The 15,000-nt window shown below is 37.7% G+C and overlaps 1 protein-coding gene across 2 annotated transcripts in view; it reads right to left on the reverse strand.

Moving 5' to 3' along the window:
* LOC115221579 (short-chain collagen C4-like) overlaps nt 1–15,000 on the reverse strand; it is a 37,933-nt gene that overhangs the window by 17,505 nt on the left and 5,428 nt on the right. The window contains exons 1-2 of one of the 2 annotated variants that reach the window (XM_029791780.2): nt 14,244–14,544; nt 5,831–5,882 (exon numbers count right to left, since the gene is read on the reverse strand). In XM_029791780.2, coding sequence (XP_029647640.2) covers nt 5,831–5,882; nt 14,244–14,387 — 196 coding nt within the window. In that variant the 5' untranslated portion in view covers nt 14,388–14,544. Of the gene's footprint in view, nt 1–5,830; nt 5,883–14,243; nt 14,545–15,000 lie in introns of those variants that run through there. The other variant, XM_036510674.1, reaches the window with a different exon arrangement.

Here is a 15,000-nt window from a genome sequence, read left to right on the forward strand (position 1 = left end):
TGTGGTTCAACCCGGCTTTCAATTTGGCCGTAAAGACTAATATAGGTAAGGAATTTTTGAGATTAGTCTCTAAGCATTTTAAGCAGGGTCATAAATTCTATAGAATATTTAATAGAAGAACCCTGAAGGTTAGCTATTCTTGTTGCAGAAATTTCGCCTCTTACATTAGCCAACATAATAGGAAGCTAATTGAGATTAGACATGGTGCCGAGCCCATTAAGAAATGTAATTTCAAAAACGAAAGCTCCTGTCCGTTAGAAGGGAAATGTCTTGTGAAAGGAGTAGTTTATAGAGCCAAGGTGCAAGTGGAAGGCTCATCGGAATACAAGACATACACAGGGGCTTCAGAAAATTCATTTAAAACAAGATTTTATTCTCATAAAAATTCATTTAAATACCCAGAGAATAGGAAGAAAACCAGCCTAGCAAATATGTCTGGGAACTAAAAGAAAAGGAAGCCCCACCTTTCAACGTGACATGGAGCATTCTGGACAGGGCGGCACCATACAGGCATGGAGCTTACAAAAATAATTTCAAGTGCAAGCTTTGTCTATTAGAAAAAATGTACATCTTATTCAAAGACAATAATTCTTTGAATCAAAGAAGTGAGCTAATGAACTTATGTAGGCACGCGGCTAAATTTAAAATGTCGAATATAAATATACCATATGGATAGAGTATATATTTTGTATTTTTGATTTTGATTTTGACTCTTGAAGGATGAGCGCTACGATGGATTTTGTTTTGTTTCAAAACTATGCGGATCTTAATCCGTATAGCAAAGTCTTATGTTTCTACATATATATTAGGAAAAACCTACAAACTTTGTTTTCATGTTATTGTATTGCATAGGATTACCTTGATTATTTATATTACCTTGATTATTTATAAATGACCCAAAATAGGATGCTATATTTTATTTTATATGCCTTTCGTATATATTTTTATTAATGCACCCATTTTTTAAAAGCAGTGTTTTTAAAAAAAGCAATGTTGTCAAAATTAGAATGTTTATATAAGTATGTGCATAGCAAAGCATATATTTGTAAGCATGCGTATCTGTGTATGTGTAAGTGAAAGTATGTTTGTGCTTAAGCACACATATACACAACTGTATGTATATGTATCCATCCAAACTTGTATGTATACTGGTCTATATATGCCAATAATACCGTTACACTGCTTGTATACATAATTTTTATTTTTTATTTTTTCTTATTTCGTTTTTTCCCCACCCCTCCTTTTTCTCTCTCTCCCTTTCTTTCGTTCCCCCTCCTTGCTCAGTATATGAGAATTGCTACATAGATGCGTGCGAGACGGTTTGCGTGAATATATGTATACATGCTTTTATGTGTATATTTAGATTTATATTCATACGTCTGTATATGGATGTATGGCGTTTACGCGCATCCTTTTGTGTATGTTGATAGATATATGTAGATTTTAATATAAATATGTATTGCAGTATTTATAACAGGTTTAATTTCTATGCATTAATTTGCACTGTCTTCATTAACGTCAATAGGTTTTTTCCTCGGATTTTATAATTTTTATAATTTTTATAATTTTTATAAGTTTTTTATATATATATACATATATTTTTGACCTTTTTGTTTATCGCTCGAAGATTGACCGTTTTTTCTAAAGGGCCAATCAAACAAGTCCATTTCTTTTTAAAGGTGTAGCGTTTGTAAGAGTATAGATTGAATTGATATATCAGTTCCATTCTAGCAAAAACTGTCTGATGAACGGCAACGAGAAACTCAGAGTTACAGATTTTGTTAAATTTTCTGCTGCTTAAAATAAAGTATATATATATATAATATATATATATATATATTATATATATATATATATATATATATATATATATATATATATATATATATATATATATATATATATATACATATATACATATACATATATATATTATATATATATATATGTATGTATGTATGTGTATATATATATAAATATATATATCTCTCTCTATGTAAACGGCAGTTTGTCTCTGTGTGTTTCTGTGTGTCTGTTTGGTTGTACCCTCACTCGATACTCGCTGGTGATTTAATTTCTTATTGTTGAGCATCAGTGTTTAGGAAATGGTGCAAGGTGTGAGGGCTACGTGTTCCGGTTATGAGGATGTCAACTAATCTTGTGGTGAGGTCACGAAGATGTATAGACACAGGTAAAAACAAAATAGGTGGTGAGAGGATTACTACTTACATTCCTGTCAAAAATGATGGAACCATCATATATTTCTATGATATTACTTCAAGTGGGGTTTATTGATATTTAAGACAGAACTCAAAATACAGTTAAACGAAATACAATTTTATTTCCACATTTTAGTTTTATGAACTGATCCTTATACAATGTTTATCTAGAATTATTCACTCAGCTTTGCATTGTTCTATAAGCATAATTCTCACATTCTCCGGCGCAGATTTTCTCTCCATTATAATATTTTTCTGTTAACTAGTAGCGCAGAGTATTTAAACAATTTATATAACTTCGATAAAATATTATCAAACAGAATTTAAAATGTCTATATTGTTTTATGTTATTATATTATGTCTTGTAATTGGTTAACATAAGATTTCATAGAGAAGCAAACTCAACCATATTCCCTTCAATATTTACTGCACACAACGCAGGTTAATATGCGACCATAGACATACGGTGGACATGGCAATGAACCACAAATTCCCTTCACAAAATATAATACGGCTCCATTTTCGTTTCTGTAACCTGCTGGATCAGCTTCTGGTGCATAGTCCACACACACATATTCATGCCTGCCCTTCTCAGCATGACCCTCCGTCATCAAATATCCTGAATATTCAGCTGTCCAACCAGCGTAACACTGTGTCATGGCTGGTAACATCATAACAACAGCAGGTTGTTGTGTCAAACAGACAGCGCATGGAACGTTGTGATCTTGAATTGATTCAGCGTTAGCATAAGAAAAGATTGAAATAATGTTGATATTCACTGCCATATATGTGACCCCCATTTGCATCTCCTCCAGCGTAATTGGCCCAAATGGGGTCGTTAGGTAGACATAAGAGATTACTTCCTCCGCCTGTGTCGTTATAAGGTGATCCACCAACCACACCTAGAATTGGTAAGAATAAATCAAATAAATAAAATATTAAGTAAAGTGAAATAAGAAAAACGTGGATTAAAAGAAATCCTTGAAAAGGAACTTTCAATTTTAAATTGGCGATTATAAATAGACACACATACGCGCGCGCGTGCGTGTGTGTGTGTGTGTGTGTGTGTGTGTGAGTGTGTGATTGAGTTTATATGTGTGTGTATATCAGTGTGTGTTTGTGTGACTTTGTGTCTATGTGTGTGCGCGTGTGCGTGCGTCTATGTGTTTGAACATTCACTATGTTTACGTGTGTAGGTTTTGTGTATACAAACTAGTATCGATGCGATTGTAAGCTGTGTTGCTGAATGAATGTTTGTGTATGAGTTAAGAACTCTACGTGTCTATGATTTATATGTATATATGTTGTAGGTGTACGCCAACGGGTTTGTGTAGGTAATATTTATGAATATGTCTAGATACATGGCTGTAGATGGTTGTGTGCAGATGTCAAAAGAGTGCGAAGGGAAGGCCGTTACGTCACGCATTTCCTCTAAAATGGAAAAGACGATTTTGTTCAAATTTTAACGGAGATAAAATAGAAGAACGATACAAGGAATTTTTAACCAATATAAAATGGAAGAACACGGTGAGGTGCAGAGTATTGACAGTCGATGGGTAGTTAAAAGTTATTTAACAGAACATCATGCACAGCGTAGCTAAAACTCTCGGCTAGTCGTGGACAGGTCACGTGAAGATACACGTTAGGGTCACGTTGGCTTTATTTGCTGCATCACTGGGGTAATTTTACGTCTGAAGGAAAGTGAGTGGAGAAAGGATTGTAAGGTTCAGTTTAGGCTGAATGGGGAAAACTTTAAAGAAACCGTTAAGGGTTCAGTTGTAGACAGGTAAAAATCTGTTCCATCGTATTTTAAAGCAAAAACAACTCACGTTTAAAAAAAGAAATGTTGAAGGGGAAGAAGTGGAAAATAGTGTCTTCTGCCTTACCACGAGGCACTAGCGTGATTAAGTAGTGGAATAGTGCGTAGTTAATGCATACAGTCCTTAGGTAACTATATTCTTTGGTTGGTACTTTCGATGATATCCTGTTCGTGTGATCATTCTTGACGGCATTTATACTTCGGCTATGAGCAAATAAATTCAACGGAGAAAGTAGTTTTGTGTAATCTCAAGAGAATCTATAATCGCCGTTTAAAACGTGATATACTATAATAGGAAAAACGTTTGTGTAGATCAGAAAGAAGGAGGGAGAGGGAGAGAGGAAGAGAAAGAGAGAGAGATAGAAAGAAAGAAATAGAGTGAGAGATTAGAAACAGAATATACTAACCATCGTATTACAGACTGGAATTACGTGGACATTTTGTTCTACCCCACCGGGTATACAGGGATCCAGGACCGGGTCCTGTGAAATTGCGAAGGAAACAATGTAGTTTAAAAGAAAATAATTGGTGAACCATGTGGGAGAGAATTTCTTGGCTGGGAATTAATGAATTGGGGAGACAATGATTAGAAGGAAGGAAGGAAGGAAGGAAGGAAGAGAGGGAGGGAGGAAGGAAAGAAGGAAGGAGGAGAGGATGGAATGAAGGAAGGAGGGAAGGGGAGGAAGTAAGGAAAGAAGGAAGGAGGGAAGGAAGGAAGGAAAGTGTGGAATGAAGGAAGGAAGGAAGAAAGGAAGGAAGAGAGGGAGGGAGGAAGGAAAGAAGGAAGGAGGGGAGGAAGGAAGGAAGGAAGGAAGGAAGGAAGGAAGGAAGGGTAGATGGGAACTTGATAGAGGATTTAAAGCGTTTAGAAAGAAAGAAAGAAAGAAAGAAAGAAAGAAAGAAAGAAAGAAAGAAAGAAAGAAAGAAAAAAGGAAGATAGAATGAATGAAAGAAAGAAAGAAAGAATGAATGAAAGAAAGAAACAAACAAACAAACAAAGGGTTTGAAAATTCTTTTTCCTATGAACGTAAAGCTGATTCCGAGAAATATTCCCCACTCCTAGGGGTGAATGTATACCTTTAGTTACTGGTAAAGATTTGCATGATTCATCACTAATTCACTTCTCAGCCGAATTGAATGCGGTTTTTTAGCAATGATGATCGAGTCTTGAGCTAAATTTTTTAAGATAAATTAATTCAAGGTTGGAGCATCAAATAAAAGGCAAACCAAAAATTAAATAAAAGGCTAGAAAATCTTAATAACAATTGCTTCCCTCTGGAATGGCACTCAAAGACAGGTGCATGATTTCTCTACAACCACCAGACTCGCAGAATTACTGAGCAACAACAATATGTGGATGGTTTTATTGATTCTGTTTCTTACTACAACATAGGGTAAACCCTACAATTTCTTATTGCTTACACTAACATTAGATCTGAACTGAAAATATATCTTACATACTTTTTTCCAGATTATAGTCTTAGATGTACACAAAATTGCTTTTATTTATTGACGTGGTCCTGCATATAAACTCATATAAACATAGTTAATATCATAGCATAAGAGGATTACATTTTCAAATTCATTGAGGCATCCAACTTAAAGTTGTGTATTTCGTTGAGCAGATTGTGTAAGAAATGAAAAACAAAAAAATTGGAAGCCAATAGGTGAGGAGACACATTTATATGAATTTAGCTAAAAGAGATTGAAACAGAATATTTTATAATATTTAATCCGGCCCCGGACATTTCTTTTACGTTTTTATCTTGCACGATATAAAATTAGTTCTTACTTGGCGTGTGAACAGCTTTGTCATCCAGAGATTTCTTGAAAAGGAAACGGTTCTGTGAAAAAATTGAAATAACATCATAGAAATAGATTTTCAGAAAATTCATCAATGTTTAGAATTTAAAGCTAAGCAATACAATAATGGCACTTTTGGACAGCTTCTTTTGAAGATGTGGGAGACAACTTCATTGTTAATTCCACCAAATTTTCATCGTTGTGTTACATCTTGGTGGCTTACCGCTTTCTTACCTCCTCTGTGCATCGGGTAGTCCTTTATTTCATGCTTTTATATGGCAAAAACGAACCCATCACAATGAGAGTTAATTAAGCCTAACGAACGAAAACACGCACGGAGAATGTTGCAAATGCATTTAGAAAAACTAATCTTCCAGTTTGTAAGTCTACAAACAGGTGGGTAGATATCTCAGACCCGATTCATTTCGCTTTCTACGAAACCTACTTTTAAAAATATATTTACCTTTCTGTGTACCTTTATTCAGTTGAAGCCCCGCGACTTCCAAACAAAATATGGCGAACAAACATAAATTGAAAATTCTTAAAGTATTTGCACCATTCTTCGTGCGTGTTTACATATATTGAGAGATACGTGGTGTTGGAATTTCATTCGTCTTTCAATCAAATAGTTACTTACTAACGCTGACTTTTTATATATATTTTCACATTTCGATTATGTTCGTTGGCCATTTTATCATTATTTTTTAAAGATAATGATAACTTATTTGAATTTTGAATATATACTTGCTCGCTAATGTTCGTTCGGATGTGACGGTGCCTTCAGCTGAACAAACGAGCACGGAAAGTTAAATACATTTTAAAAAATAGTTTACGTAGTTAGACTTGCTGATGAGCTTTGGGTGCCAATTCAACACAGAAAGCAAAATCAATTGATACTGGGATATCTACCCTTCTACTTGTACAGTTACAAACTGGAACAACCGTTTTCCCAAATGTATTTTGCTACATTCTTCGTGTATGTTGACGTATAGTGAGAGATACATGGTTTTGGAGACTTTTATTTTTCTTTCAATGGAAAAGATATTTATTTTCACGGAAAAAGACCTGCGCGGAATTCAGCGGTCCAACAAGCCGATATATATGCTTTTCTGTGTATCTTTCCGCATGTGAATGCGTGTTTGTCCGTTTATGTAAGTCTGCCTTATAGGGATAGATGCATATATTTATATACGCTAAAATATTTAAACGTGTTTTAGTGCTTCAGGTTTTAAACTCACGAACAAAGGGTTGTACGTTCGATTCAAGCGTTGTGTTCTTGAGCAAAACTATTTACATTGCACTGCAAATATATCGACAACTGATCGTATGGCACATTTCTGGACCTGTTCGTTAATTTGACGGAGGGAGTTCTGGAAACAAATCATCCCAGGAATTCTTCGGCAATTAAGCACGAAAACGTCATCCGAAGAAACAGACCATAGTCTATGTATCTATATTTCTGTGCGTCTCTGTGTGTGTATGCGTGTGTCATTGTGTCTGTGTGTCTGTATGGGTACATCTATATATGTATGTATGTATATATGTATGTAAGTATGTATGTATGTATATATGTATGTATGTATATATGTATGTATGTATGTATGTATGTATGTATGTATGTATGTATGTATGGATGGATGGATGGATAGATGGATGGATGGATGGAAGTATGTATGTATGTATGTATGTATGGATGTATGTATGTATGGTGCATCATCATGGACGCAGCTCCGAGCTGAATCTAGAGAGGAAAAATACATCCAGAAATAAATACACACACACATATATGTGTGCGTGTGTGTGTGTGTGTGTGTGTACGCACATTCCAATATATACATGAAGCGATACATTCATACATGTCCCTTTATGTATGCACACGAAAGCGGCAGACGTACATATATAAGGCCTTTTTATGTAAAATATTTCAGCAAGAAATGTCAATCTCTATCTTACAACATGGAACACAATTCATTATTGACTTGTTAACTAACTTACATTTTTGTAATCCGATGTCTTTGCTACGTATAGTAATTGACAAATTCATTGCTTTCTATTTTGCAACACTATCTATCGCACAACCTTTCTGGGGGCTTTTATAATTGTCATCTACAATACTGAATATTTCAAGATAATGATCAAATTCCGCTTAGTCGCGCCTTGTCTTTATCCTTTCAAGGTCCATGAATTCAGAACCTGTTCATCACTGGCCTGTAAGGAATCGAACTACAACTTCCTGACATTTATGACCCCGGGCCAAAATTTCGAGCAAAATATATAACGTGAATGAAACTTTCAAATCAGTTGATCTTTCTATGTATCTATCTATCTATCTATCTATCTATCTATCTATCTATCTATCTATCTATCTATCTATCTATCTATCCATCTATCTATCTATCTATCTATCTATCTATCTATCTATCTATCTATCTATCTATCTATCAAACTCTCAGTCAGTCTGTCTAGCTATCTACCAATATATCTATTTATCAAACGATCGATATTTCTATCTATCTCTCTAAACACATTAAAAATTATCCAACCATTAATATGTTAGTAGATATATATTCGAGACATAATTATCTCTCTCTATATAAACGGCAGTTTGTCTGTGTGTCTTTCTGTGTGTCTGTTTAGTTGTACCCTCACTCTGACCACTGCTTTCAACCGATTCTGATGAAACTTGACACACACATAGCCCAATGTCATAATTCAAAACTAACGCAGCGAAAATTTTGAAAAGTTTCCCCAGTTCTGAAAAAAAGTGATAAATTCGACATGGGGTCGAGAATCAGAAACACAAACCACAGACTGTCTAGGGGACGCAACTCGGCCTTTTTAACTCTGACCTACCAATCCACTTCAGGCGTTCTCAGATTCCTGTTAAACTCTGCTTCGCAAATTCCATCAATAAATCCCAAGGCCAAACGCTACAAGTCGCTGGGTTACAGTTGGGCGAACAGTGCTTCGCCCACGGTCAACTCTACGTGGGCTGTTCACGCGTTGGGAGGCGCAATGATGTTTTCATGTTTTCGCCCAAAGGGACAGCTAGGAACATCGTATACACAGAAGTATTCGAGTGAAGACAAGACATTGCAACCTACAAAATCGATAAACTCGGCATGGGGTCGAGAATCTAAGCTTTTTATATGCAACACATTATCTATGGTAGTTTTCGCAACTTGCAATCGATTTTCACAAAACTCATGGGGAAGCTTAATGTTACCCTAAGAAACTCAATTCTGACGTTAGTTTTCCATGCAATACCTTACCATCAGAAACAATCGATAAAATCATGCCATTTTGGGAAATCGCTTTCAAATTCAAGATGACATATTTTCGACAATATCTTTCACAAATTGGCAGGAATTTTTTTTTTTTATTCACAGCGAGCATCATGTCTGCTCCAAGGAGCTATATAGCCCTTTTTATTCCAATAGGATACATTATTGGAAAAAATCGGTTAATTAAATCATATGTGGCACACATAGCAAACCGATTTGTGTATTAAACACAAACCAGACTGTCTAGGGGACGCAACTCGACCTTTTTAGCTATCGATAATTCGATCCAACCAATTCCTACCAGGAAGAAATTACATTCGAGACTTCACCCCCAACACCGCCACTTCTGCTAATAGCTGCTGCAGCCGCAAGTTATTCGAATACTTTTTTTGTTTACACTTTCTTTATAACTACCACCCCAAACGTTTTACCTTAAATTTTTGACGTACCCTAAGGGTCCTCGGACGCTACTTGCAAACTCTTGGTTTATTATAAACCGCTTTTGTCGTGTGCATCAAAAAACCTTTTCCATTCGTTTGTTCAGTTTGGTCACTTTTGACTTTTTCGTTGTTGTCACTCACATTGCTGCTCGCTTTTTTGCCGTTTTTATACATTTTTATACATTTTGGGATACTTACCCCACGAGCTCCTTTTTATTACACCTTTACCAAACACATTGCTATCCACCAAAATACTTACCCCACGTGTTCTTTTTATTACACCTTTGCCAAACACATTGCTATCCACCAAAATGCCACCCAAGAAGAGAAGGACCCTCCTCAGCCCTCGGACGGCCAAGGCATCGGCTGCTAGGGCTAGAAGGGCACGCGAGACCCACGAGGAAACCGCCTTGCGCCTCTCGCAAAAAGCTTCCCGTTCTGCCGCTGCTCAGGCATCTGAAACTACTAGCGACCGTTCTACCCGACTTGCAAGGGTCGCAGCGTACAGATCTTCCCTCCGCTCGAGGTTGACGAAAGAGCAACAGTCCAGCCAAAACATGCGGGCTTCTTCCTGTGCTTCCATCCGCAACTCTCGAGAACCCCGAACAAAGGGCCATTCGGAATGCGGCTAACGCCACTAGCACCGCCAGGACACGATCTGTCGAAACCTCACAGCCGAGGAGAACTCGCCAAGCTGCTAACGCCGCAAACACAGCCATGGCTCGATCTGCCGAAACTCCACACCAACGAACTATTCGGACATCCAGAAATGCCATTAACACTGCTTCTGCTAGGGCTTCAGAGGGTGCTGAGGCGAGAGCTGAAAGGCTTTCAAGGGATGCCACTGCTACCGCTGTCGCACGTGCATCTGAATCTGCTGAGGCACGGTGCACTCGACTTGAGAGTATCAACAAACGTCGGGATATCATTCGTGGTGTACGTACCCCTGCCGCCGCTTTCTGGTTTTCACTAGCATTCAACTACGACGCCACAATTAACTTCTCCTTGCGTGACGACATCAAGATAGGGTCAATGACAATTGTATGCCAGTTTTGCAAAGCCAAGAAATGGCACGGAGAGCCACCTGGTTTGTGCTGCTCTGGTGGCAAAGTGGACCTGCCACCCCTACGGGAACAACCTCAACCACTGAAGGATCTCGCGGCGGGTTTAACCCCCGAATCTTCACAATTCCTTGAAATAATTCGAAAGTACAACTGCTCATTCCAAATGACCTCTTTCGGGGCCAAAATTTCTCCGAGAGAAGGCTGGATGCCTACTTTCAAAGTGCAGGGACAGGTCTACCATCTTATTGGGTCACTTCTGCCAGACGAGATTCAGCAGTCTTCTTTCCTCCAAATATACTTCATTGCCGACTACAACCAGCAGGTTGATGCACGCCTTGGAATAATACCGGGTACAAGCTATGTTCCCCGCAAAGACATTCTTCTCCGTCACCAAACCATGCTTCATGATATCAACAGCTACGTCTGCAGCTTCAGATATGCCTTGGACAGTGCTCCATCTCCAAACTTCACCGTTGTCATTGACGCTGATAAACGACCCCACGGGGAGCACGAACGCCGTTTCAACGCACCTGCGTGCAACGAAATTGCCGCAGTCATACACGGAGAGCAACACAACAGCCGTGACATAATCATCTCCTCCCGTGGTAACAGCCTACACAGGATCAGCGAGACTCACATATCTTATGACGCGCTTCAGTATCCATTGCTTTTCCCTTATGGGGAAAACGGCTACTACTTCGGAATTCCTTTACGGCAGCCCTCCAATCAAACTACTGCGGCATCAAAGACGGTTTCCTGCAGGGCGTTCTACTCATATCGGTTCATGGTCAGGGAGGGTGAGTTCAGCTTATTGCCCCGTTGTCGTCAGCTATTCAACCAGTTCGCCGTCGACATGGCCGCCAAAATGGAATCGGAAAGGCTGCTATACATTAAACTTAATCAGACCAAACTTCGCTCCAACTCCTACATTCATCTCCGTGACGGCTTGCAACAAGAAAATGACCCTCGCAACATCGGCAAGCCATGCATTCTACCCTCCACCTTCACGTGAGGACCGCGATATATGCGTGAAAGGACCCAAGACGCCTTGACCTACGTGCGCATTTACGGCCGGCCGGACCTCTTTATCACCTACACGTGCAATCCCTCCCGGGTCAATCTCACACCCATCGACACGACATCGTTGCTAGGGTTTTCCGTCTGAATTTGGGCAAAATGAAGGATTTGATAGTTAAGGGTCAGATTTTCGGGCATGTCAGGTGCCACATGTTTTCGGTCGAGTGGCAAAAGAGGGGCTTGCCACATGCTCACATCTTAATTTGGCTAACTCATAAAATCGAGACTAATGACATTGACAAATTCATTTCCGCCGAGATTCCTGACCCCGATGAGGACCCCGAACTGTACGAAATTGTCCGCACTACCATGGTACATGGGCCCTGTGGGTTACATTTGGGCGAACAGTGCTTCGCCCACGGTCAACTCTACGTGGGCTGTTCACGCGTTGAGAGGCGCAATGATGTTTTCATGTTTTCTCCCAAAGGGACAGCTAGGAACATCGTATACACAGAAGTATTCGAGTGAAGACAGGACATTGCAACCTACACATGCACCTTCGTTCCCTGGAGGGAAAGGACTACATTGGGATTAGTCGTTGCCTACTAGGGGCTCTTACATACCCGGGCAACGCCGGGCTATGCTGCTAGTATATATATATGTGTGTATATATATGTATATATATATATATATATATATATATATATACACACACATATATATATATATATATATATATATATGTATGTATATATATATATAATATATATATGTATGTATGTATACATATATATATTTATATATATATATATATATATATATATATATATATATATGCATATTTATATATATATATTTATATATATATATTCATATATATATATATATATATGTATGTGTGTATGTTTGTATGTATGCATCTATATATATGTATATATATATATATATATATATGTGTGTGTGTGTGTGTGTGTGTTTGTTTGTATGTATGTACGTATGTATGTATGTATGTATGTATGTATGTATGTATGTATGTATGTATGTATGTATGTGTAAGTGTATATGACACGACTCCTTTACCTCAACCGGTCCAGCTCTCTGTAATATTATATAGCAGAATATATTAAACCGAAAACAGATTCCATAAAATTCAAAATTTCTAAGGACAAATTTGTCCCCCTGAAAACTCTTCGACCAACCTATATACACCCGTAAATCAGATTCTAAACTGCTTCACCAGTTGGTGCTATTAAGTTATACATAGCCTGGGCCTATACTGGCTGAAATATATAACAATTGCGTGTGTATATGTTATATGTACACACATATAATTCCTAGCTGTCGTTCAGTCGGTCAGGGTCCGATTGCCGGCATGGGAACGATTTATGTGGGTGCAGGCCTGGGCTGCACGGGAAGAAGCTTCTGTTCTAAATGGAAGTCTTCTACTATAGTCGCAGACCAACCAATGTCATCTGAGTAGATTTGGCAAACGGATGCTGAAACAATGCGTTCATAGTTAGATAGATAGATAGATAGATAGATAGATAGATACATACATACATACATACATACATACATACATACATACATACATACATACATACATACATACATACATAGAAAGAGATTGAGAGAGAGAGAGAGAGAAAGAGAGATGAATGGATACATAGATAGATGGATAGATAGATAAGTAGATAGATTGATTTCAAATTTACAGAAAACAAAAGACTAGGACAGGTGTAGAAACCACAAGCAAGTCCATTAATTTCAACGCTCGGGTAGAATGGAAGAGTTTTTTGTCTTTCGACCGCACGCTCTTCCACAGAAAGGATTAAGAGGATAAAAAGGATTAAGAGGATAAAAAGAGAGAGAGAAGGAAAAGGACCGGAGAGAGAAAAAGGAATGTGTAGAGATAATGTGTGTTTGTTTGTGTGTGTATGTGTATGTATGAATATATATATATATATATATATAGATACATAGATACATATATACATATATAGATATGATGATAAATCTCAGAGCGAGTTAGAAACAGTAGCGATAACACAACGTGATGCATATATGCCATTTGAATATGGCTAACCCAAAAGGGTGGATGCTACTGTAGTTTGTAGCCCCAAGAAGACACCTCCTCCCGCTGGCTATAGACACACTATCGGTGTCCTGTCAGTATTTGTGAAGGGGAGGAGACGGGGAGGATGACTCCCCTTCACAAATACTGACAGGACACAGATAGTGTGTCTATACCTAGCGGGAGGAGGTGTCTTCTTGGGGCTACAAACTACAGTAGCATCCACCCTTTTGGGTTAGCCATGTTCAAATGGCATATATGCATCACGTTATATAGATATGTAATATATATATATATACACAAACACACACACACACACACACATATATATTATATATATATATATATATATATATATATATATAATATATATATATAATATATATATAAACCATACATATATACGTGTGTCTATATATGTATGGATGGATAGATGGATTAATGGATGGATGGATGGATGGATGGATATACGTATACATTTCTTGCATCTAAAATATAGAAACTTCAGGTGTCCTGTACTTACTGCGGTTGATTTCTCTTCTATCTTTCTGGTCCTTGCATCGAAATGAAGAATCGCGATGGTCAACACGAGAAACAGTCCAAAAGTTATGAAAGAAGAAACGGAAAACCGCTGCGAAATGATCCGCCACACCTTAGCGATTTCCATTGCGGTTTTCGGTCGTCCGTGCAGCCTGTTATTTCGTTTTGGTTTAATGATAAATCTGAAGTTGATGTAAGCTGGAGTTTATAAGTGTGAGCTTCTCGCTTTGGGATCGTAACTGAAAATTGTTGACGTGTGATTCTCAATCAATGATATTGTTCACCCTCCACAACCCAACCCCGCCGAAAATCTAATCGTAAATTCAGGAACCAATCAGATTGATATTACAATAATTGTGGGTGTCACCTTTTAAATGACACCTTTTCTGATTGGATGGAGATGATCCACGATTAACACAGAACAGTCAGCAGAATATGTACCGGATGCAGTTTATGTACATATATATAGGTGTGAGTGTGTGTGCATGTGTGTGTGTGTTTGTGTATGTGTCTCTGTGTGTGTGTTTGTGTATGTGTGTGTGTGTGTGTGTGTGTGTGTGGTGTGTGTGTGTGTGTGTGTGTATGTGTTTCTGTGTGTGTCTGTGTATGTGTGTGTATCAGGTCATCCCATAAGTTCTGTCCGATTTTTCTCTTTTAAATCGAATGAAATTTAATATTTTAGAATGTCTAATGGAATTAAAAATGATATTTATGCATTTGTATATTTACTAAATAAATAT

Source organism: Octopus sinensis, linkage group LG18, assembly GCF_006345805.1.
Source record: "Octopus sinensis linkage group LG18, ASM634580v1, whole genome shotgun sequence".
Lineage (NCBI taxonomy): Eukaryota > Metazoa > Mollusca > Cephalopoda > Octopoda > Octopodidae > Octopus > Octopus sinensis.